This window comes from Protomyctophum bolini (genome assembly GCF_963924005.1).
Source record: "Protomyctophum bolini genome assembly, chromosome: 12".
NCBI classification, from domain to species: Eukaryota; Metazoa; Chordata; class Actinopteri; order Myctophiformes; family Myctophidae; genus Protomyctophum; species Protomyctophum bolini.
The window spans coordinates 4,588,971-4,615,960 of NC_137873.1; the positions used below are offsets into that span (position 1 = coordinate 4,588,971).

Genomic DNA, 26,990 nt, shown 5'->3' on the forward strand with positions numbered 1-26,990 from the left:
TCATTTTACGCTCTCAAGCGTTATATTATTGTTAAAACATCAGCAATACTTAATTTACAAGAAGTCTACACAATTAGAGAATGTAGACAAATTGTTATTTGTTTTATCAACATTTGCCTGTTATCTCTCCTATGGTACCAACATAAATACAGCATGGAATTGTGGACACAATCTTATCCAACGATAACAAAATATTCTTAAGTCTTGTGTCTGAGAGGCTACAGTTCTCATCAAATGGTGGTCCGTGGCTCAAATGCTGAATAAATAATGGCCCTTGTTGGCCCTGATATGAAAAGGGTTGAAAACCATCACTGCTGTACTGTATGCTGTTAAGAACATTGCATTAGCTCTGTCCTCTGGAAATGACTCATGTGGTCATCAGAAACAATACTATATTTACACAAAACTACTCATCTGATCCAACAACACTTACACAGGAAGAAAATACAACATTATGCTGGCAAACATTGGCAAGACCATAATATCTTTTAAAAACTAGAATTTCTGAATACCACAGTACACAGCATAACAAGTACTTTGTCAAGGTTGAACACAACACTTCCACTCTCGGATATGTGAGAATGGAGTTCATAAATCATGCACACAGTTTGAGACATAAATGTCACACTGGGCCTGGGCCGTGGCTCAGCGGTCCAGGCACCTTGGCCGCTAGCCCAAGTCTGGCAGTGTGCCGCGGGTTCAACTCCCGATCCCGACGGCCTTTACTGCATGTCACTCCCCCATCTCTCTCCCCCATTTCCTGTCAGCCTAGTGGACATTGGACTCTCTGGCCCATAAAGGCCTTAGAGCTGTGTTGCTTGAAATGTTAAAAGCCTATTAATGGGAGCTATAGTTATTTGGTGTGCAGATTTCACTCAATACTACCTGCAAAACCTCTGTGTACTTTACAGTCATTCGTGTTTGTCATCATTCTGGTAAAAAAAAAATGTTAGTGGAGATATCGGACAGGGGGACAGGACAGGGAAGAAATGACATCCAAGGAACCCATTTCATCACAATGTTGTTTGTTCATCCACAGGATAAAAAAAAAAGTCAAGGGACATTTAAATGTAATTTGATGGAAAGTGTGGATGTGACAAACTCCTATTTCCTGGCTGCTCAGACAGTCATCAGTGATAAGTGCATGAAAGCTGCCTCTTCCGTGCACTCGCAGAAACGGAGAGAATGACAGGTCATTTTGAAGAACTCTGTAGCGGATTAGACTGAAAGATGATGATAGCTGTTGCTCTCTCTCTCTCTCTCTCTCTCTGTGATAGTGGAGAACATAAGCCTCAGCACCTTTTTTTCATTCCCAATAGACTGTGAAACCCCAGACACCACAGGGAGTAGCAGTGTGTCATGTTTTTTTTTTGTACGCTTGTTTGGTAAACGGTATGTCTGCATTCATAATGGTAAAGGTAGTTTTCCTTTCTGATGGTTAGTGTGTTCTGTTCATGTAATGTTATGTGCACTACATACAATATAGTCTAATGACCGTGTATTCACAGCAGCATTTATGTGTTCATCTCATGGTGAGCTTCAATTCAACACTGACCTTGTTCAGTTGTCTATGTCCGATATGTGGTTCTCTATCTGAAATGAAAAAGTAAACGGAAGATTATGAAGGTGTCATCAGTTTCTCACAAAGGGGCTGTGTTAATTGTTCCTCTAATCCAAACATGAATTTTGTCCTTCTGACAGTAGTTTGATAGTACATCTAGCATGTTGCTGATCATAGAATACAGTATCTAGAATTAAGAATGCTAGTAATTGACCACTTTCAACCCTGTGTCCCTATTTTGGGCATGTCATAATAAGCAAAAATGGTCACGCTCACAACACATCGCATCGCAATGGGTTGTGAGCTTGTAGATTGTCTATTTATTATTTATCATACAATTAATGATATACTGTAGGATTTAAGTGGGTAGTGACATTTACCAGCCTTTTGTTAACAGCTGTTACATATCCAGAATGCATAGTTCGTCAAGGTTTGTATTAAATGCAGTCGTGACAGTTCTGATCTCTGCTGTGCTAGGACATTTACAGTAAAATAATGACACAAAACCATTAGTTACAAGGATTAAGTGCAGGAGGCAACAACAAAAGATGAGTTTGTAGCATTAGACTGATGCCCTGACAACGAAAAATAATCTTGTACAGTCATAGAATGTTCATTTTAGACCAGAGGGGGTGGGAATGAGTCACAAATGCACTTTTCATTGTCACTAGGGGTGCAACAATGAACCAAATAATCAATAAAGGGTGTGTAGAGTACCGAAATAACTGAGTAAAGCGTAAAAGTATAGTTTTAAAAAAGTACTTTTTGGGCAGTACCCCTTTTGGTGTTAGCATTATGTTGTGCTTTAGCTATTTTTGAAAAATAGCAGACCTACAAGCTCGTAGCGCGCCACTCGGTGGCGCGCTACGAGCTTGTAGGTCTGCTATTTTTCAAAAATCGAAGAACGACTGACATAGAAAACTGTCAGGATGTAGAAGACATTTTTAGAATCTGATCTCAGGTCAAAATGGGTTAAAGAAACAGCGTTTCACGCACGCACGCACGCACGCTCGCTCGCTTCAGCGAGAGCATCGCTGTAAATGGCTACTTGGCCAATTCACCATGTCAGTGGCACCTTCATCTTCAAAGTCATCGTCGCCACCATCCGTCATTTCGCCCGCCTCCACCTCAGCCACCCCCTCCCCTTCATCCTCCACAGAGAGATTTGCTTCATCGCCATGGAGACACTCGTACGCCTCCTCCTGTTTTCTTTGCACCTCTGAGAAACAAAAAAAAAGAGGGAAAGGATGACGTACGTGTGTGTGTGTGTGTGTGTGTGTGTGTGTGTGTGTGTGTGTGTGTGTGTGCGTGCGCGCGCGTGCGTGTGTGCGTGTGTGTGCGCGAGAGAGGGATAGATTACTATCCCTGTCACAGCACGGTCGGTGACCTCAGTCTTCGCTACGCCAAAGAAGATAAAGACTTTTATTCATTGGATGGGTTTCTTTTCCATACCCATATGCACTCTTTCATGTTTTCTACACCCCGACAGTCCCTTCCCCTGCTCTCGTCTCACCAGCATCACAGCGATGTTGTCTCTCTATCTTCTCCAGACGTCCCAGCAGAGAGTCAATCCTGGTCTTGATCTGCAACAGCTCTTTCTTTATGGTCAGAACTTGGTCCGTCTTCACTGTGATCCACATGTGGATGAAGGTGGAAAGAGCATAAAAACACTGCGCTTATTATACACTGCGTGTGTTGGGAATTTGGGATATACCGTATATTACTACTTAATATGGCTTAACAAAGGAAACGGCAAACATAATTGTTGACCAAGCAGAAGAGAAGGTATATGGATAGGCATGGCGTGTATTGACATGACATGACATGTATTGCCATAGCGCTGGTCCATAGCGTTAGAAGGTGAGTAGCGAAAGTGAATTGTTAATTTTGACTAAAAACGAGCAGTCTGCACACCCTGTGGTTCATGCACAAGGAATCGAAAGTCCCATAGTGTTGAGGAGAACTCCTTCTAACACTATGGACCCAGAGCTAGTGTTGACATTGGTACGATTCTTTGATATCAGTCAGACTGTACTAACTGAGAAAAGGCAATGGCTTAAAGCAAGATGAAAGAGGCAAAAAGAGATGGAAAGAATGAACGACAGGAGAAGAAAAACATACGCTTAGGGCCTGTCACAGGGGACCCAGCACTGAGCGCTCTGGGAGAGGAAGAGGAGGAAGAGGAGGAGGAAGAACAGATCCTGATGGGAAAGGAGGATTTGGCACGGCGTGTGGAGGGCACAACAAGTCGGGAGCGCTTGACGGGTATCACTGCCCGAGTCGGGGGCACCACGCGACCATGGTACTCAAAGAGTCTGGAGGGACATGGGGAGGGAAAGGTATCTTAGATGATCCAAAACACAATCAATATTAACCTTACCTGGGGTTTATCTATTTCTGAATTATAAAAAAGTGAACAAACTAATTTGTTCTAATGTTGCGGGGGAAAAAGTGTATGACAGCTGATATTTTTTCCCTATTCTGGAGATTCTGCTTTAGAAAGGAAGCCCTTTGCGATGTCACTCTGTTCTCAACATGTCGTCCCGACGCAAACGAGTCAATTACCTACACTACTTTGCGTATATAGCTCCCCCCGTTCCCTCGCCTCCCAATTCCTCTGTCCCAGACCACGAATCCAAAGGGAGATATCCTGGCAGATAAATGTCCAACTTTACAATACATTTGTTTGAATTTAAGCAGCCAAATATGGCATATTTTGACATTTCTAATATTCAAAAGTTATAGTTATTACCTTGCTGGTAACACTTGCTAATGCACCCCATTTCTATGATGCATTATAAACATGCACAATAAGCTAATTATTAAATTGCATTCTAATTGTCTTTTTCAGAAGATAGATAGAAATGTACTGTACTGTGTAGCGAATATTAAGAGCCTATACAATCCCCCAATAGACTACATACAGTAGTAGTAGTGTAGGGAACAGTTGTTCGCCGTCCAGACACCCTCATCCTGGCAAACATTGGCAAGACCATAAGATCTTTAAAAACTAGAGTACAGAAGTACTTTGTCAAGGTTGAACACAACACTTCCACTCTCGGATATGTGAGAATGGAGTTCATAAATCATGCACACAGTTTGAGACATGAACCTGCATCCTTGAAGGGGTTCGGTGTTCCACGGTGTCCCCAGCTAAATGTAACTGAGAGACTGTACAAAATGGAAACAAATGAACCCATAATTTGTACACTCTCAGAGTTAAATTAACACAGGATTGTGCCGTGTTAATGTAGTGTTAAGAGATACAAATCCGTGGCCTAATGCATATCAAACTGGGGGTCCTTGAAATGAGACAAATCACCACTATAGACCGATTCAGAAACGGGTCTCATGGTCGCAGGCAACGTATTTCCTGTAGGCGGAGACGACATATCTGCGGTTTCCCCGCACCTCCTTCTACTACAGTGAATGGAAAAGTGACTGATGTTAGTCTGCCTCAGACGTTACTCTTTTACCTGCTTTTTACTAACACTAACATTACAAAGATGCCCAGAACATCAGGATGAACCTGTGTAGTTTATGGCTGCTCCAACAGTAGTGGCAACATTCCAAAGAAAAAACAAAAACTGAATGTCAAAATATCTACCGCGGTGGCTGAGACCAGAGCCATATAGTAATGGTTGAGACAAAGCAGTGAAAGGTCCTGAAAGATACATGATGTCAGTCTTACCCAATAGCCAATCTTTCTGTTTTAGGAACACCAGGCTGCTGTACTTTATACCTCATACTTTAATGCTTAGTATGTAAATAACAGTATGGTCACACCATCGCATTTTGTTCGCAAGCATACCAAATTGCCATAACGGCAGTAAAGACTGGGATTCGTCTTTCAGGGATACTGCAAAGTGGAGGTGATATAATCAAACCAATGTCAATGTCAGAAAGAAGAAACATTTTCTTCATCTCTTGCATAAGCGACTGGCCATGACATTCGGCAATCTTCTGTGCAGATAAAAGCATCATTAGCAAACTCAATATAGAAATTGTCATCCATTATGCCTGGATGTGGCAATTTAGCTGTAAATGTCCCTTTCTGTAAAGCGGGGCAGCTGAGGACACATTCTCTGGGACAAGTAACTCAGAGTAATAAAAGGGTAGTGCAGAAAGTATAGGGTATCTGTGCTGTTGTGTAGTGTTGACAGACATCAAATACTTTGTGGGGCTGCAACAAATTCCCCCCCTGAACACGCCCAAACATTTTATTCAATCAATTTTCTGTCAATCAATTAAACAATTATTCAATTGACCGATTCACCCCTCAGACAACGTACCTGGTGTAGAAGTCATCCCTGTAGTAGTCGTAATCAAACTCATAGCCACTGTGAAGACAACAATAAGTACGTTTTACTATTGAGGTTTGCGTTAATGCCTGTCACGCCTGGTCAAGCACGACTAAGCATGCAATAGAAGAAGAACATAATGCTAGCACGGACCACACTCGCCGCCTGCCCATAAATACCCATACAACAGTATTTGTCTTGATATTGATTCTAAATAGAAACGGTTTACATTTTTAAGCATTTGTCTGCAGTAGCTGTTAGGAGATTGTGGAATAGTAAAACAAGTATTCTAATGCTTTGGCATCTCACACACAAGTTAACCCATTAATTGTCTTCTACTGTAAATCCTAACAGTTCTCTGAAAAACTGGTGCTCATGTCATGGATCCCCAAAATGATATGTATACTGTATGTATTTGACCCCCCAGAAGCAAAGATTTCAGTTAAAAATGTTCGCTTTAAAAATATATAAATTCAAACATTTGCATAATTATATGTTCATGATTTTTCAAAAGTAGCAGATCTAAAAGCGGCATGAGTATAACGCCAAAGTATAAATCTAAAATAGCACAGATTATTACCCAGTTTTAGTGGGTTAACTGCACCCTAGGGACTTAGATGTTTGTAAACAGATCTTTAAGTAAAATAGAAATTAGTACAGCAAGAAAAGTAGAGCAGGATAATAAAATCAGACTGACGTAACCAACCTGTAGAGAGAAGAGAGAGGCCTCTTGGAGCCCACCTTTGGTCTGTAGGGTTTGGGTTCTCCTGCCATGTTGATGTCTGCAAAAAGAAAATAATCATTCTACTAATTCTGTGTGAAATTCTCTGCACCCCTATACCGTCAATCCCATAATGTCAATTCATAGTTACATTAGTCAAGTTATTACCAGCTCAGTGGCCTTGTGGTTAGACGGAATCTCCCCACTGAATCAGGGAGATTGGGGTTCAATCTCCGTGTCAGGTCATAGCCAAGACTATAGAAATGGGACCCAGTGTCTCCCTGCTTGACACTGCTGCGAGGGCATCGCAGGTGGAGCAGAAACAGGAGACAGGCTCGAATGGTTTAGAGATTATTGGCTTGAAAATGGAACAAAGAACAAAACAGACTCTTGCTTTGTCTCTCCAACTCCCTCTCCATGTCTCTCGCTCTTAAGCCCACCCCGCCGCTGCGCCACACACCCATCTGTGATCTGTCTCTCTAATGGACAAGATCTGTGTGGAGGCTCTCTCTGGTACATAGATACAGACAGTAGTATCACAGTGTGTCCTCAGACGGTGGCCATTAGCGGCCAGTAGGACGTGAGAAATGGTTAGTGTGCTGTAGAGTGGGTTCTGTTCCAGTCCCCTGCTGAGGTCACTAATGAGAGAGTAGAGCACTGAAAAGCACTCGAAATTAATGTCATTCCACCCCGACAGGGACATACTGTACGGCTGATTAATTACAGTCATTACGCAAATCGTATACAAGATATTGCGTGAGTGTGTGCCCGCGTGCGGGTGACTATATAGATGTTCGTGCGTGTCCATAAAAGATGGAGGATAATGTGTTGCTATACGTGATAGCCACGAAGAGTTTGATTGATAATGTATATGTTGTGCCGCATTGCTTAGTGAACATAAAAAGTAAAGTAACTTTTTCGCAGACGTCATTATAAATAAATAGGTTGCACCAAAACAGCAGCTTCATTGAGTGTACAAGGAGATCATGCCCGATATACAGCACCTGGTGTGCTGCCTGTACTTGTGCATGACTATGTTATTATTACAGTATATAGGCCAGGCTGGTGAAGTCAGTCATTTTCCCCACTCTTAATAATTACCATTTGTGCCCAGAAAGGCACATAACATTACATAACCCACAAATGCTTAAGTGGCACCATTCACATAGGGTACACACGATTGTCATGAATGTGAAGCATTTGAACAGTTACTGAAATAGGGCATTGCTGCTGCACAGTAAAATACTCAGTGTTAATGATTGTAACTCCGAAAGTGTACAAATGTGTACAAACTTTCCTCAGAGTAAAATTAGCAGGATGTTTTGTACGAGGTTGAGAAACCCAATTTTTTCATTCTTCAGTCATCTCATTAGTCTCACTCACCTCCACCGTCTGATGATAGTTTGTTAGTATAACTGTCAGCTGATAATGTGAATTACTCTCACTCTCTCTGGCGATAATTAATTAGTCTTACTTGGTCAGGGAATATTTCATTAGTCTCACTCTTGCAGGTGATAGCTAATTAGTTTCACTATCAGGTGATAGCTAGTCTCGTGTAACCAAACAACTATTCCACAATCTGGAACTACACCTCCAAAATATATTTTAAAATATCTTTATCATTTATATATTTTTTCCATTTTCGCTAAGCAACAAGATGAAAGGGAAGTGGCGAGGAGGCTCCACTTCCGCTTTAGTTTACTCATGACAGCTCTTCCGTTGCTCCATACTGTATGATGGAAGCATTTGAAAATTGCAAGATGCAACAGTCTGGCAACGCGAGACTAGGTGATAGCTAAAATAGTCTCACTGTCTGGCGATAGCTTTTAATTAGTCTCACGGTGATAGCTAATTAGTAGTAGTCTCCTCTTAGATTTTTGAGTGGTGCAACCACTCCAAGGAACAGCAATGTCTGTGCGTGCGTGCGTGCGTGTGTGTACGTGTGTGTGTGTGTGTGTGTGTGTGTGTGTGTGTGTGTGTGCTTGTGAGAGATGTGCAGCATGACAGAGGCTGCAGATTGGATCTGTGCCAGTTTTCTGCTTTTATCTCATCTCAAGGACATGAGTGGCCTCTCTGTTAGATCTGAGAACAAGTTTTCGTGTGCGTGTGCGCGTGCGTGCATAGGCTATGTGAGAGAGAGAGAGAGAGAGAGAGAGAGTGACCTCTGGTTCACACAAAGGAACAAGCTGCCAACCTGTCAGCTTCTAGATATCAGAAACTAAAGACTATATTCACCTATTGTGCACATGTATGCATGTGCACAGCACAGCACACACGCACGCACGCAAACACACAAAGAATCATGTCTAATCATGGCTAGAGAACCTTAAGGTTAATATGAATATGATTAATTTGTCTTACAGCTTGTCGTTCTATAATGAAATCGATGTACTTTGATCTTCACCGTTTTAACCCATTTTGGACTGAGGCCAATTCTAGAAATGCCTTCTAAATCCTAACGTTTTCTGAAAAACGTATTATTATCATTTTTTTATGTAACAGCATCATTTTCTTTCATCATACTTACAGAACCCCTGAAGGGGTTCCCGTCCAGAAGGGTTACAACACCAAAAGCCAAGGGGTTCCCACCCAGAATGGGGAAAATGATTATCTGGCACTTGCATACATTTGGCAATCCCCCCCCCCCCAACCTCATGAGCATCTAATAAAAGTATTATATTAGACGTGCTGATCAATGTTCCATTAAAGAGAACTGTATGTGAGTTTGCTAAGATTTCTCACTGATTGTGTTCTGCACATTACAGCTGAAACTGCAATTAAGCTCAAGCACTCAAGCATGCTGTTATCACAACACCATACGCATGGCCCACACACACACACACACACACACACACACACACACACACACACACACACACATGGTAGAATGTCTCAGCGTTGGCATGTGTTGTTTGATGTTCATATTAAATCATAATGGGCATACTGGCATATAGCCAAGGGTGAAGATGACTGTCTCTTTGATCGCTGCTGGAGTGTTATGTCGTTTCCTTCCTCTCTGTTTTGGCGATGTTTCATGATGACCGCATGATGGGTACGTGCAACAGTCTGACCCCTGTGGGGTATAGTTCCCCCTGAGACACACTTGTTGTCCCGCTGCGTTACCAGACGGCCGAAAAGGCACACAGCTGCAGAGTAAAAGCCTCTTCAGTGTCCATGTTCCAACCCCGAGAGCGTAAATGGATAATGAACACTGTGCAGGGCTCCCTGCTGAGCCCATTTAACCACTTTTAACATGGTGTTCCAGTTTTGGGCATGCCACTATTGGTGGAAATGGTCAACAAACATATAAAACGAAACACTGATCTACAAGCTCACAACGCATTGTGAATGTGATGCACACGAAGGATTAGACCCTTCCTCACCCAGGAGTCAGCCCAGCTCATTATCCAGATATCAGTCATCTCAAAACATAACGTGACTATTGTAAGTAACTCTCTCCTTACTGGCCTACCGGCATGTGCACTTAAGCCTTTCTGATTGATCCAGAATGCCGCAGCACGCTTGGTCTTCAACCAGCCAACCAGCGCTCCACACGTCCCAGACTATTCTCCCTCCTTGCGCCAAAACTATGTACCGTAATGAACGTCCCATTGCAATCTGAACATGCAGACTCACTCCCAATCGTCCACTGTGTCTGAAAACTCACCTCTTCAGACTCCACTTACACTATAGCCTCAACGACCTTACAGGTGTATACAAAGGCTAAACGTATGCAACTTAGATAGCATATTATGTAGACATAGCACTCTACAGTGTATACTCATAGTTTTATTGATAGATATTCTACTGTTAGACGGATGTTAGTTTCTTAGTTTGCTTATGATCCTTGATGACTATTTCCATGTATTTGATACCATAATTGTGTTGTTCTTGCTTACTGTAAATTGCTCTGGATTAAGAGCGTCTGCTAAATGCCTGAATTGTGAATTGTGATTTGTAGATCTGCTATTTTTGCTATTCATAAAAATATATTAATAAAAATCACACCTGTGTGACGTGAGGGGCGCTCTTATCATTGTACATCATCATGACGTAAAATAGACACTTATTCCTATTTGCTCAGACACTATGACGTAAAATTCTCCATTAATTTTCAATGGAAATTTAATGTTTGTTTAAGACAAAGTTTGTGGATGGTAACTAAAAGCTGGGGGCTAGCAAAAATAAATACCATTAGGGCTTAAGTGGTTATTATAAACAATCTCAGAAACTATATCCTTCCAAAGCCTATCCTTCGAAGATGCGGACTGTTAAGCAGTATGTAGCTATAGTACAAGTAAGTACAGTAGAAATTAAATTACTACAATTTAAGCATTTACAGTAGCAGGTGCCCTCATCTAGAGCAAATTGGCTTGCCAATCCGTGCCATGATCCCATAATCATACACATACATATCTTGCCTCTCCTGCACAAGATTGTTCCTTCAGACTGTCTTTCCCATACAATTTTCAGGGCAAGCTGGTGTGTCCCCAAGCATTCTATTTAATCAACTGAAATAATTTCTATAATAAAACTAAAAAAAAAAGAAAAGAAAAGAGGACAACCTGAATTCAGAAGTGGAGCACAGGAGGTGGGACTTCAACAGCTACATAATTATCTCAGTGCATGCACACTGAACTGCACAAATAGACTGTTCCAAATGGCATGAGTTTGTCTTAGGCCTGATTGATAAAGTAGTGATGTCCTTCCTCTCTGCTCTCGATCGTTCTCTTTTATCAGTTTTATGCTGAAAACATATTCTTCTTCAGAAACTGCTATTTATCAATAAAAAGCAATAACTTAATATGAAACAAAGGGTGAACCAATAATGCACCAACACTTTAATCGACATAAATCCATATAGCCTTATTACACTACTAATTCGATTTTTGGATAAAAAAAACTGATATAAAACAGAACGATGTTGAGTGGAAACTAAAATAAAGAATGTATTTAATCAATGTCCATAATAATAATAGTCAAAAAGAGTAATCAAAAGATGAATCTGGAAATAAATTTAGATTAGCAATATGAATCCGAAGGCAAACATGAGAGATCTCATCTAACATCACCCATCACCCATCGGCTTTATCAAAACGAGCATATTTAATATAGCACATACAACAATAATTACCTAAACTATATTGGTATACGAAGCGGATGATGATTATTGATTGACGTCTCATACTTACATCTTTGATTGCGGCGCCTGCCTTTGTACGTGGCCATGACTGACGAGAGACACACGGTGGGGTGCTGAATCTGCTGATGCCGCGCTCGCGTGTCGACTTTGCTCTTGCTGCCTATTCTCTGCCAAAAATAGACAGCCGGTGTACTTCTAATCTACACACACAGTCACAGACTGTACCATCTGTTCAACTACTCCAGGGGGAGCTGTCGCATCAGCTTTATTTTTATTTTTATGACTAATATATTGATTAAGGTTTACAGTCAGTGTGTGGGGGGGGGGGGGGTAATTGTGATAATTAGCCAACTTTTAGAATGTCATGGTGTATTATGGTTGCTATACTCTCGCCCTCGCGCTCGCGCGCGCGCACACACACACACACACACACACACACGCACACACGCACACACACGGAGCGCTGAATCAGAATACTTAATTAGTTAATTCCCACAGTCTGATCGAGGCAATGTTATGCTTTCTCCTTTATAAACCAAAATGGAATATTTTGACCTCCAAGACATTTCCATTGATCATTTCCATGATCCTTTAAATTGAAAGTTGATGGGCTACAGTCTTATTTGTGCTGCGCCTGCGGATAAGAAAAGCCTTAATTGTAGGGTAGGCTAATTGTTATATCTAATTACGTTGACTCAGTGCACAGCTGTTCACTGTAGCCTGACCGGCGTGCGGCGTGACGTCTTTGTCTACTCTGTCTTCCAGTTTATTTTGTTCCCCGCGATAAACTGCAACAGAAAGACTCGTAGCCTACAGATAAAGAGGCTGATTTTCGGCAGCCTATTGTGAAGAAAGTGTGAAATAAGATGTTTGGTGCTTATGCTTATATCGGCAAGGCAAACGTTATTGTAGCCCCATTAAAAAAATAAAAAAATAAATAAAAAGCCCTCAGTCCCTCACCATGCAGTCACCACTCCTGCCCAGTGTCTTACTACTCTATGGCTCTGCCCCATAATAATTAACCAGCATCTTTCAATGCAAAATGGGCTAATCCACGCCACGGTCCACCTGCAAGCTTTTCTAATAACATAGATCAACAGACTACAATAGGCTAGCCCGCCCAGGTCCAGAGTGTTAGCGAGTCTCTCACTCATAAGCACTGGACCAGGGAAGCCGTGACCTGTGAGCTGTCAGCCTGTCACCAAACAAAATGTGGCATTGTCGTCAGCGATAACGACGAGAGACAGTGCACACGTGTAATGTTAATCAATGCTAATTATGCAAACACTAGCCACGGTTCACATGACGCTCGTACTTGTCATGACTATTATGACATTGACAGTCATGTTTCAGGGTCAGTGCTATGCAAAGTTTGCAAACACAGACCGACCGACAGACATGCTTGTTCTGTTCAGTGATATTCTGTTCCTGCATTTGCTGTGATGCAGCAGCACCACCTAGTGTTCATTCAGGTGGACAGAAACAATAGACAAGACTCCATGAGCAGTGAAGGCAAAACTGAGAGAGCCTATAACTCAAAGTGGAAATACTAATAGCCTAGTCAAACTTTAAATTAAAAAACACTTCCATTTGAAACGCAATACAAATCTATTATGCTCACAGAAAACTTGATCTTGATATTCTGTAGATTGACATTATTAGATTGATATTATTAACCCATATTCTCACTGTGTAGGTTGGCTGACACTGTACAAGTGTTCAGCCTCACATCATGTCCACTGATAGTTAGTCTGTATACATTAACCATAGTTTTGTAGTGCATTGTGCATTGTGCACATTACTGGTAATAATGTGGCTCAGGGGTAGAGTGGACGAACCCGGTCTCCCCCAGAGTTAGTGTCGAAGTGTCCTTGAGCAAGACACTGAACCCCTAATTGCTCCTGATGTGCAAGTTGGTGCCTTGCATGGTTTCCGCCGCCATCGGTGTATGAATGTGTGTGTGAATGGGAGAATGTAATGCACATTCTATGTAAAGCTCCTTGGATAAAGGCGCTATATAAATGCACCATTTACCATTTACCTAACTGCTAACTGAGTGCTCCACCGTGAGTGTTCAACTTCAATATGACCGCCTGAGCAGCCATCAGATGGGTGTAGCTGAAACTGAATATCCCCCGTGGGACTAGACAGCATGTCTTCCCTCCTGGGGGCAGGGCTGCTACAACTCCTGAATTTCCCCCACAGGCACATGGATCAAAAAAGGTCTATTTATCTATTATAATGTGCAGTAACTATTCATCCCCACAGGGAGGCACTCATACTCCATCAGTCAGTCAGTACTCCTACAGTAGGTTAGCCTGGCTAATAAGCCAGACTAATATCACACAACAGGGCTTGCCAAGCGGATGGTCTGGCTTATTAGCCAGGCTACTCCTAGGTCAGGGGTAGGCAACCTGCTGCTCTAGAGCCGCATGTGGCTCTTAGGCCCTCTCCCGTGGCTCCCAGTTGCTAGGGCAAAGAAGTATGAAAAGGAATAAGAGGTTTTCTTTTCCTTTTTTTATTGTATTTAAATCATAATTTATTATTGTAGTATGCATAAAGTTATTCTTTCATTTTGATATTGCAAAACAATGTTGCCTATACACCAGATAAAAATAAGAAATGTACAGTATGAATGCCAAGACATCTTTGTTTTCACCACCAATGCTGCATGCTGGCTTACTATACACAAATACAGTTTGCTTTATTAAAGCAAACATATTTTTGCGGCTCCAGATAGAATTGTAATACTTTTTGGGGCCAAAAATGGCTCTTTTGATAATAAAGGTTGCCTACCCCTGTCCTAGGTAATAACAAGTGGAGAGCGACTACCACACAGACACATAATCATGCATACCATTCAGCAATTAAAAGAAGTTCAAGTCTAATTTATCTGCCTGTATGATAATCAACAGAAGCGGAAAAGTGTGCTGAGTCTGCTGACATTGTCAAATGGGCCCTGAAACCTGTACTCCCACTGTTCATCATCACTGTCTGAGATCTTCATCAGGACCCAAATAGATCCTGTCTCATCCCAACCACCATTATGATGGAGTGTCACATCTATTTGCTTGAGCTATTTAAAGTTGTGGCAGCAATCCAGTAATAGCCGGTGTGTTAGTACCGTATCTCTCTGCAATAACATTTACAAGCATGGGGCATCCTGATTGCTCAGCAGGTCAAGACCAGACCAGTGCCATGTTCTTGTGACTTTACAGGTTACAATATCATCTTGTGACCTTTGGCGCGTGTCATACCTGCTCTATCCCGGCTCATTCCTGTCACTCTCCACTGCATATATCTAATAAATCATGAATGTCTCAGGTCCTTAAAAAGGAAATTCCATAAATTCACAAGCCTCCTCACCTGTGGTGGCATGCAGTACTTCTGACATTTTGGCATACAATGTAATTAAATAGAAGGCTTATGTTTAAAAGATAAGGTATGGGAACGGCAAGGGCAGAGTTTTGATGGTAGTGGGAGTTCCAGACAGAGTGTCACCCCGCTTGGCACCACCAGTTATTTTACTGTGTGTGCGTGCTTGCGTGTGTCTGACTCTGGACAGGCATGCATGGGCAAGGTTCAAAATTAACCTCGAAATGTAATCAGTTTCAGATTACCCTCCTTAATTTGTAATAAATTATAGCCTACTGTAATTATTTAAATTACAATTAGTAAAATGTGATTAAATTACTGTCTAAATATATATTCTAAACCGGTAGTAGAGTGTGTAGGCTATATTGTGATGGCCCTCCCACTCTGTCTGCCATTTGTGTTTTGTGAAAGCACTATGTTCCGCATTGCCAGGGTAATTGCGCTGAGTAAAATGTGTTGTTTTGCGACACATCGTTCAGCCTGTTTGGGTTTAGGTACTACTCGTTATTGCGTGGGTGAAATAGGCTCTCTCTCCCTTTCGTTTCACATTTCACAGGAACTGGGTGGGTGGAGGTGGGAGGGTCCAGCAGGCCTGATGGGATAGGATACACCTGTCCGCACGCACATGCGCACGTCAGGGACGAATTAACCCCGAGGGCCCCTGGTCCGGTAATTTTTGCAGGGCCCCCATAGGGCGTGTGTGCGCAACATTTTTGTGTTTTTCCGTGTTTTTATCATCTTTTTTACCTAAATTTAACAAAATCAATGGCCAATGAAGGGCCCCAGGAGCCCTTTTCTTGGCGTCAAACCCAGTACTGCGCGGTCCAATTTCCCTGAAGGGCCCCTGAGGGCCCCTGGTCCACTGCCCCAATGGCAAATTGTAACACGTACACACACGCACCCACGCACACGTGCTGTGAATTGTGTGTGCTATCTTATTGTCTATATCCATTTTTATGTCTATCTTTGCATCTATGTTTGCTGTTTCTGGACGGGGGGCGGGGTACAAAAAATGTAACTGTTTTGATTAAAATGCTTGTCTGTAATAACCTGAAAAGGAATAAAAATAAAGTAAACACAATGTTTGTTTTAATAACGCCATTGACAATGAAGGGAAATTTTCATCATCTTGTCCCTAACACAAACATTAAATGCCATTAAATTTGTTTTGGCACCGTTTGTTTTACATCACCATTACATTTTTTTTATTCATAGATTTCTTATAACCTGGTGTTTCTCTCCAAGAATTCATCACATCCTTCAGCTGAGTTGTGACAATTGGGGACTTGTTCAGGATCGTGTACTGTGTAATTTGGCCTAGAGCTTTTATTATATTATTGCCTTCCTGCCTGGTCATTAGACCAGTGGCGGACAAAAGTTGATTTCATTTGGTCTGATCATCATCATCACATTTCAATCAGCTGCTTTTGTTTGTGGCCTGTGGCTATTGTTCATGGCTATTGTTTGGTAAAGGTTTCTGGAAAGCACAATTTAGCTTTTGCTTTTACGTTTAACCTCTACCTTATTTTGACATTTAATTGTTTTTTGTTTAGGAGAGTTGTGTTAGGGAAAGACTTTGTTTGGTTTCCAGCTATTGAGGCTAGAGAGGTGTTTTTTTCCAAGGGTACATGCAGGGTACATGTTAATTATTTGTGTGCAACAGAAAGTTTGTCTTTATTGCTGATTGGAGATACAGTACAGTAAGGTCCCTATGTTTTGCCTGTGGGATTTGTCTGAAATCTTTGTTATGGCATACTGTTAAAGCCAAGCTTGGGAGCATGCTTTGGGAAAGTTACTGGTTCACTGGTCATGGAAATTGGGCTTTGGTACACAAGTGCCTGCCCTATAAAGCCACATGAAGTTATATAGGTCAGTATATTTAGGCAGCTTAGTTAGTGGAAAAGCTTTATTTCCTGTAGGCACTTTTTACATGTGCATTGACACCTTTGTTTTCCTGGCATTAACAGTGTACCTGTTTCTTGCCCAGCTTGCATAGTGTTATATTAATATATATATATGGTCTATTATTGTTTGCTGTGGATGCAGTTTTTATAGTAGGGGGCCGGGGCTATATCTTGCGCCCTTGCGCCAGCCCCATCTATGTCCAGCTTTTAGTGTATGTTCACAAACTTTGTCCTACACAAACATTACATTCCCATTGACAATGAATGGACAATGTTACACTAGTGTCTATTTTACGTCATGACGATGTATGATGATAAGAGCGCCGCTCACTTCACACGGATGTGATTTTTACTATTTGAAAAACCTGTTAAAATAGTTAATATAGTCGATCTACAAGCTCACAACGTGTTGATGTAGACCTGCTAGTTGAACTATTTAATATTTTTCAAACTAGTAAAAAATGGCAACTAAGTGTAGGGGTAAGGGGTGGCATAATTATATAGCCCTAGAACTGCAATTGTTTGCTAGGACTATATGTTGAGCCAAGTTACAGTATTAGGCGAGCTACAGTATGGTGTAAGTTACAGAATAGGATAACGTTTAGCATTGGGTTTAGTCTGAATTTGTTTGATTTGGGCGCTTAAGGGGCGTGTGTCTCTTTTGGGAATTGCCTAGTGGGCAACAGAGACACTTGTTATGTAACCTATACAGTATACTGTATGTCATCACAGCCTGTTCTGTTCCGTTTGGCACAGGAATTGGCCTGTTGTACATGCACAGAAACTGTGTGCTATGTGAACCTGTCATGACATACTTCAACCTGGGTTTGGTTTCCCTGTAGGTTGGCAGCATCAGACCTGTGTATAATCAAGGACAACTGACTGAGTGGGCCCGCTATAGTTATTCTGGTCCAACACGTATATATCTTTAAGGCACCTTTGTGAAATGCACCTGCATCCTATTTACTCTTCTGCTGCCAACTGCCTCTTTGTCACTATCTGTGGTCAACATTACTTTCATAGCGTGATCAATGCCCTACCTAGGCCTAGCTAGCTATACTAGTATTTGTGTTATGGAATGCATGCCTTTTTGGAACCGGTGGTTCTGGCCATCTTATCATCATCGTCCTCACACTCAACTGAACACAAGTCAAACGGGGTGCTTAACTGATTCTCCGGTGTCTCCCCCGCACTCATTTTACGACCAATTCACATGACACCAGCAACACTGACATGTTCTGATTGAGCATCAAGTTTCAGTGCAAAGTTGAGAAAACCCCAACTTGGCTGTGCTAGTGTACTATAGCTTCCAACCAAATAAAAGCTCTTTCCCATTTCTCCCACAAGACACAACATTGTCTACCCACCTGTATATCTTTCCTCTGACTCTTTATAGTGGGCTTGGTACTCAAGCTCTCTTTATTTCTGTTTTATAGTCTGCCAGTGCCCGTTGTGACATCATGCGGGTCAACCAATAGGAAGACAGAGGGAGGGTGGGTTTAGGGTTACATCTCATTCGCTCAATACCATAATGCACTTGGCGAGCTACTCGAGCCGGCACACAGTATTTTCTAGTTTCACTTTAACATATTATCGATATCATCAACAAAAAGAGACAAACAAAATGTCAACAAAAAATCATTAGCAGTGCTAACCTAGTCACACTGGCTATCAGTTTTGATCTTGACTCATGAGGCAAATGGTGACACTTTAAAAGAGGTCAATAGGGGACGGTCAACGACGGTCAGTATCCTTCATTATCCCACGTCACCTCATAGTCTGGATATCGGGCCTTCAGTTTCTCCGCAGACACTGCATGATTCGCTCTTCCAAACCCCACGGAGTAGCCATAGACGTGAATCTTCTTCCCCTGCGCCTCATGACGGACCCTCCCTCCACCAACACACTCACAGTCCAGTAGTCCCCCTCTCTCCAGCTCCGCTGACACCTTCTCATAGATGTCGGCGTGATATTCTGCCCAGGCATATCCTCGTACGACATCCGTCTCCGAGTCGTCTTCCTCTTTACCGCGAACTCGTATGAGAACATATTTAAAAACGCCTGATGGGTCGATGTCTGCTTGCTGAATGTTGGCCATCGCTGCTGCAGCTTTTGTTTGAGTGCACATTCTGTGCTTACAGTAGTAAGTCAGCTGCTATGAATGAATCTGCTACAAAACCACATGCCTGAAATGGCTTGATACCGATAACCACTCGGTTTCACACTCATGTCATCAACATGTCATCAGGCGGATCCATATTTGGGCATATCTGGGCACAGACAGGCAGACACCTAGATACTGTATGTCCGATGCCATTGCCACCATTTTCACATGCTGGTTCTGGACAACCACTGATCCGACCAACCTCACACTGAAGCCTGAAAGCTATGCGGAGGACAGACAGATAAGACACAGATTCAGAGCATAATATAGATAGTTCTGATTATTACTTGTTTGGTTTATTATGAAGGCTGGTTTCATAAGGGAGGGTGTGATGGACCCGCTCACTCAATCCACCACCAGTCTACATAAAATCTACATAAATAGGACTTTTGTTTGTTTATTCATACTGACACGCACGCACGAACACATTGACAATGAATGGAGAATCTATGACTACGTCATATGTAGACGAACAAATCAGCAATTTTTGTCCTACACAAAGATTAAATTCCCATTGACAATGAATGGGTGATGTACGATGATAAGAGCGCCCCTCACTTCACACGGGGGTGATTTTTCTCCTGACTAGTCACTCTTGAAGTAAAGCCTAAGAGCAGCAAGCTACTACCAATGGGATAATACTGTAGCGGGAAGCTGCGACAGTGAGAAATAACCACACAGTGTATCAACTGTAGATTCTTCTATTGGAAAGAGCCTCCTTTCAAACATTCTTTGCTGAAAATGTCTGAGCATTCTGGGCACAAAATGGAGAGACAGCAGTAACACAATGAGAGAGGTCCCAGAACTGTCGATTCACTTGACTTCCAGTACAATTCCACCCGTGGTTTCGCCCCCCAGGTGCACAAAATGGATATCAATCATACAGTCCCTACAATGATGGCCCTCAAGCCCCCTAATTATATAGCACAGCGCCATGGACATGGCTCAGCCTTGCAGCTTTGCTAAAGCCATACAGAATGGCCGGAGCCCAAAATGCATGAAAATGGAATGGTGAGAATTTCAGATGTGACCCTGCAGGACTCTTATTCATATTTAATGAGAGCGCAGGCCAGAGAGAGAGAGGACTTGTATTTTCTACAGAGGAGGCAGAGAACTGATCAATAAGTAATATAAGAAAGATTTACAGGGATCTGCAGCTGACCGCCCCGTTTGAGTCCAGCTCATGGAATGTGCCTATTGCTTTTAATTTCTCCGCCTCTGCTCACCTGTCTCGTCTATTCCTTCCAGTATTGGAGAAAGATTACTCGACTACAAGTGAAAGTTGCTACGTCAAAATTGTACTTGCTTACTATATATGCTTACTACCCTGAAATATAATTGTGTGAGTCACAGTCTTAAGTATCCAAAAATACAAATTCAAGATACAGACACTCAAAACATGTACTTAAGTACAGTAGCCTACTAAAGTAAATGCACTGTACTACATTACTGTCCACCACTGATTCCTTCCACATATTGTCGTCTATTCCCTCCACTCACTGTCTCCTCAGTCTCGTCATCCTCACCTTGATACTGTCTCCTGACAGGTTCTTCCTATTACAGTGTAACAGTTTTGTTCAACAACTGAGATTTTGATTGTGTAGCCAATATGTGTATCAGAAAGAAAAATGCGTTCACCCAGCATTGTGCAGATGCGAATTTGCATCTCAGCTGTTTGGTTCCCACGGCTGGTGATGGTTTTTTTAAAGTGCCAGGGTTATACCGAGTCAAATCTGATATTGTTTTTGTTTTTAAGTCTTGAGTCATGTAGACCCCTGTAGAGTCTTCAGTCAAGTCACGAGCAAGTCAAGTCTCACAGCAGAGGAGCCCAAATCAATTCACAATCACTTTCAACTTAAATTAAACTTGTCTAGTCTCCAGCCAATATATACCACCAATATTACACACCCAAGAATTAATATTACCTAGTGATTGTCCGGCGATGACCCTGGTATTCTCCCCAGTCACGGCGGCACGGGCGTTCCTCGTGCTGACATACTGGACGAAGGCAAAACCCTTGTGGAGTGAGCAGCCCACGATCTTTCCATACTTGGCGAAGATGGCCTCGATGTCGCCCTTGGTGACGACGGCAGTGTTGAGGTTGCCGATAAAGACACGAGAGTTGAGGGACCGCGGGTCATTTTTGTTGGTCACGTTGCTGGTCAGGTTCTTCCCAGTCATCCTACTGCACTGCCTGCTGGGAGAAGACATGACGGACACTGGTTTAGACAGCTACATTAAGAGGGTGAACACATAATATGTTGTGATCAGATCAGAAAGAGAATACATTATATTGATCATAGTAGACTCGCAGAGGTCTGTGTTTAAGTTAACAGAAAGTGTAACAACCATTTTACACTTAACACTGAGGATTTGACATGTGTGGTTGGAATTGCTCATAGCAATAATATTGGTCATGAAAACAACTTAACTGACACATTATTATTATATACCCATGAATACAGTAATCACGTACCTACTCACTCAAGTCTGCATGTTCTCTCTCTTCCACTCTCCTGCTCTCCCTATCTCTCAGCCATAGAAATGCACTTCCATACTTACTCAACCTAAAGATTATTGCTTACACGAGACAAATGAATGACAATTAAACTGTAGATATTAAACTGTCTTTACATATCTGTAAGAGACACATACACACTACACAGCATGTGCATATTTCACCAGATGGTGACGTCCCGTTTCATCGTAACTCATGAGAGGATCCGCTCCTCTACTAGAGGAAGGGAGTATATTAGTACAGTATGTTATAAGTGGGATGGGCTCTTGCAGGCCCTTATCTGCAAGGAGGTGAAGTTAACAATCCAAAAGTGTCAATCTGACAAATCTCACTTTATACGAGAACCATATGCCTCCAAGTAGCACATTTAATTAGCGTATACCTGAAAATAACAGTGGAATCCTGAGTTGAACTGTGGATTACTGGTGTGACATTTAACAATGCATGAAACTAGGCTAGACTAGACTCCACTGCAATACTTCTCACAATCATTCATGTAAAGAATCACTTGAGCAAAATTGGCCAGAACCTTGTGTGCACTCGGGAGAAGCGGGAGTGCTCCAAAGACCGCTTCATTATTGCGACGGTAGGTCGCATTTACTGTGAAAATCTGCATCTCCCGCCAGATGGTCAGGCTCCATATATGGTCACGCCTCGTGACACGTCACACCACCATATATGACCATCTCCATATATGAAGATCACGACACTGACCTCATCTAACCCTGGATGGCCACATGGAGAAGACTGGATCATCACCTAGATCTGCATATATGGAGCCGGCCAGCAACTGTATACATCTGACCTCAAACCCTTAGATCTCCATATATGGAGCTGACCCATGTTCTGACATTCCATATGTTGATCCGCCCCCACCCGTCCTTCCTGTTCTGACATTCCATATGTTGATCTTACCTCATCAAACCCTGTACACTCAAGACGAATACCGGAGAACTCGCCAGTTTACCAAGTCGTCACGGCGAAAATTCTTCATCAATCGTTATGCTAACATGCTGTCTTCATCAGTAGCATGTCAAACTCACAGATGTTACAGTTCATTTCCAAAGTGATCAAATTATTTTGTGCAATTAAATGGTCAGCTAGATGATGATAAAAAAAGGTGAGTATGTGAATACCAATGATAAGTAGGCCTACCATTTCAGGAATTGTTTACTAATGAATTACATTGTTTCGGTACTTTGGTGTTTAAACTTTTTAGCATTTCTACTTTCTCTAGTGTTAACAACTATCCTCTCTATCTTTCAATTCAATGCAATTTAAATGAAGGTGAAGTAAAACTAAAATGCACTAAATCGAATATATAATATAATATAAACTGGCGAGTTCTCCGGATACCCTCAAGACACTCTCCATATATGGCCAGTACAGAATTAATTCCATAATGTTGATGCCCCCATGCCAAAGCGCCAGCGCTCGCCCAGCAGTCTGCCATCTAGCCGTCACCCAGGCGGATGCGTGCACACGACCTCGCCCTTTAGGGCGTCTGGTTTTGAGATACTGTAGAACACATGGACATCAGGGAGTAATACTGTCAGTTCAGTTGGACCCTTCAGACTGCATGTGTCTCCGGGGACAGGCCCCACAGCCCACAGATCATCTCAAATGAGGCCCGCAATCAAACCTCTCTAAACATCAGAAGCCCCTCGTGTGCCTTCTCTCTCCTGTGGAGGCCACATTGTTTGTGCTACTAATGCCACTGCACACCCCGTGGGGATAAAGGAAGTGTCACCATAGCGATCAGTGGTGTGGAATGCGGTGCGTCCAATCAAAGCTGAAGATGAAGGAGGCTCTTCGTAGGTCGCTAGTTACTGGAATTCCCTGGAATTCCCTGCCTATGATGTGGTTTGCGTGCCAGGAAGTTATAATGTAGTATCTTTCGACGAGACTCTGCAGAATGTATAGACACATTATGGACTCAGGAGGAGCTCTTATGAGGCTGTAATATAACAGTAATAACACGTATCTACCTTTTTTCCTGTGTAGATAGAGGATGAAGAGGAAAGGCAGAATGAAGAGGGAAGGCAGCTGTGAATCTGAAGGTGATAGTTTGACATCAGCTCAGAAGCAATTGCAAACGCCTGAGCGCACACACACACACACACACACACACGCACGCACACACACACACACACACACACACATACACACACACGCACGCACACAACCTAACAAGCAGAAATGATCTCTCTTCATGTTGCACTTGCACTTATCGGCATACTTATCGCACGCATGCACGCACGTCACACACACACACACACGACACACTTTGTGTTCTATTTCTTCCTTTCTTACTCTTACACACTCATACTCATTATGTTTCTCCTGTGCTGCCTCCATGGTTCAGTAGGTTGTAGTCCATGGGATATTTTGATTGTGCTTCAGGTGCCAGGAACACAATGATTGGGTTTTATTTTATTATATCACATTTTTTGTGTGGCTAATGCAATCCATCATCGACCAAGCAGGCGCACTAAAAGCCCACCAGTTGCTCCAATTAAATCACATTCACCGATCTCTACCTTCGAATGCATAATACCTCCTCCTCCCCACATCCCCAACACTGCTCCCTCGTCTCCCTCTTAGTGACTGATGTATTTTTGAAGTACATTGAGTATGTCTGACTGCAGCCACTGAGGAGTCGTCTTTAAGGCAAGGGGAGTGAGGTGATGCCATTAGTAGGATAACTAAGCAGGTGGGGGCACATGTTAAGTGGGTTTAAAAGGAGAAAAAGAGAGCCTGCTTACCGTGGCTCACAATGCAACTGGGAATATCTAGTGCCGTTAAGCGTTTGAAAGCACCATTCATTAAATAGCGATTGACGTGTATGAATGAAGGTCACATGGCTCACAAAGAGGAGTAATGGACTTGGAGAGGCAAGGCAAAATACTGGAGTTTTGCTCCACACACACACACCATATTTATAAGTGTTATCGTTAGCTCTCTTCACAGTTATACTGTACCGCTATACTGTGGAGAAATGTTTATTTTGTTCAGTTTCTTACCTCTGATTCTTTGAGGGGCCCAAAAGCGGTTTAACACAGCATATACCACCGGCCAAGAATAATTCTCAAAAACTTGGCTTGCAGAATCATTCATGGCCGGAGGTACTCAGGATACACAGGAGCCTTACATTATGCACCCTATCAGAGAGGCGCGCCCACCTACAGTATGCCTCGACTTCGCCAGGAAGCTGCTCAAATCTAACTTCAGGAACTGGCTATACCTCCCCTCAGGAAAGAGATCTCTGGGCGTCAAACTAGAAATGGAGACGACCTGGACATGCAGAACTGAGAGATATAGAAAATCACCAATCCCATATATGTGCGGCCTTTTAAATGATAGTGGATTTTAGATTTGAGTTTTACTCCATTTGGATTTTTTTTTAGATAATGCTATTGCATTTTAGATTTGAAGTTTTATATTTGTGATGGGCAAAATAATTCAGTGTTTTTAATGGCACCTCTAATCTTTTAAAACCTGTGATCATGCTGAAGTTTGTGGACACAAAACATTATTTATTTCATAATACATCAGTGAATTTCCACTGTTATAATGGAACAGATCTGATGCTGCTCTAATTGGTATATAACCACCGATGGAACCGTTAGAAACCAATATGCAAAACCTCAGTTAATTTGCCCCAACTGGGAGATGGATAAACTACCAAAACTTTCAATCACAGTCTGGCAGTGCTACTCAGCATCACTTTTCGTTCCCACCCCACCCCCAATTACGCTTAATTAGTGCATGTTTGTTTGTTTGTTAATAAAGATAGGAGGCAAGAGTGTATTCTGTGACTCTCCTCCACAGTGGTAGTTGAGCTGAAGAGACATCAAAGGAGATTCTCCTCCAATATTCATGAGTCTTTGAGATCCTCAAAGCCTTTTAAGCAGTGTGTAGCGTGACTGCTGGCAAAATGCTGGTGGAAACGTCCCAGTCCAGCACGCACACACACGCACACGCACACGCACACGCACACGCACACACACACACACACACACACACACACACACACACACACACACACACACACACACACACACACACACACACACACACACACACACACACACACACACACACACACACACACACACACACACACACACACACACACACACACACACACACACACACACACACTCTGGGGGTGAGGTTGCATCCCGGCAGGGGGTGCATCCCAGCACACTCTTGCTCCAGAGATGAATGCTAAACAGCATATTCATGCATCAGCGAAATCTGTAAATGCATCCAACTCATCACTGGCATGTTTTCTCATGTGAATGCTTTTGTTTACCTCTGAAATATTAAGTGCTCTCTCTCTCTCACTGACGGTTGCCTTTCCCAGGGATAGTCTATACTCCAATGCATGACGGGAAGGATTTTCGGTGGGGCTTCTTGGGGTTTTTGCTGTGGTGGCAAGAGAGTGTGTTTCTCACATCCTCTTTCACAGGGGCTTTCACAGCTGACTGTCGGAATACCCCACAGTAACTACTACACTAACTACAGCATACTGTAAAGAATAATAAATAGACAATGGCCTTTAAAAAGTGTTTCAGTGCTTACAGATGAAGTGCCGTGATTTTTTTCCACACTAAAACATGATCATCACGTATTATAAGGAGGAAGATTCTTTTCCTAAAAGGTGTACAGTATTTGTTAAAATGTTGTTTTTATGTGGACACGCCCACCAGTTCATTAAGTATGCCTGGTTTGCCTGGTGGGTGGTGATGTTGGGTGGTGATCCACCTGAACTGAAGCAGCACCTACAGCTGTCGTTGTATGATAAAGGGGGAGGGGCTGATATTGTGATGATGTCACCATATCACAGTTTTTTTCACGTTTGAGGTTTCAAGGTTTCAGCCTCCAGGAAGAAACCCTAAATACAAAGGGAAGACATCGTTGCACATAATAACCACACCAAGGGGTCTAATGAAGTACTGTCACCTCATAAACACATGAAAATCACAGCACTCCATCTTTACTCACTCTACTCACTTGCACGATCTGTTTGCATGTGTTGTAAGGTAGCGTTTTATTTCTATCACTTAATAACATAATTGTTCTAGCTGTGCTTATCAGAGAAATGAGGCTGTTTGCCTTCAGACATCAACACACATGACCTTCTGTGTCATCTGGCAGTTTCTGGGGCATTTACCTTCCATTGACTGACAACACAGACACGCACACAGTAAATATACTGTATAGGTAATAAATACATGAATACGGTGGTGATACATGAATTACGTCGGAACAAAACAGCAGATTTAGCCAATATTTCT

General features: G+C 42.4%; 2 protein-coding genes across 2 annotated transcripts; both read right to left on the reverse strand.

Moving 5' to 3' along the window:
- Positions 1-1,560: 1,560 nt before the first annotated feature.
- On the reverse strand, positions 1,561-21,362 carry LOC308325879 (RNA-binding Raly-like protein; the record flags this gene model as incomplete). Its single annotated transcript, XM_080778613.1, has 7 exons — positions 21,095-21,362; positions 6,569-6,644; positions 5,854-5,901; positions 3,683-3,876; positions 3,075-3,188; positions 2,623-2,780; positions 1,561-1,593 (listed from the first exon to the last, which is right to left on the reverse strand). Exons 1-7 carry the CDS (start codon positions 21,348-21,350, stop codon positions 1,561-1,563), a joined length of 879 nt encoding a protein of 292 aa, XP_080634739.1. The 5' UTR covers positions 21,351-21,362.
- LOC308325877 (14 kDa phosphohistidine phosphatase-like) lies at positions 18,750-19,133 on the reverse strand (the record flags this gene model as incomplete). The annotated part of the gene is made up of 1 exon (XM_080778610.1): positions 18,750-19,133. One exon carries the CDS (start codon positions 19,131-19,133, stop codon positions 18,750-18,752), a length of 384 nt encoding a protein of 127 aa, XP_080634736.1.
- Positions 21,363-26,990: the final 5,628 nt, after the last annotated feature.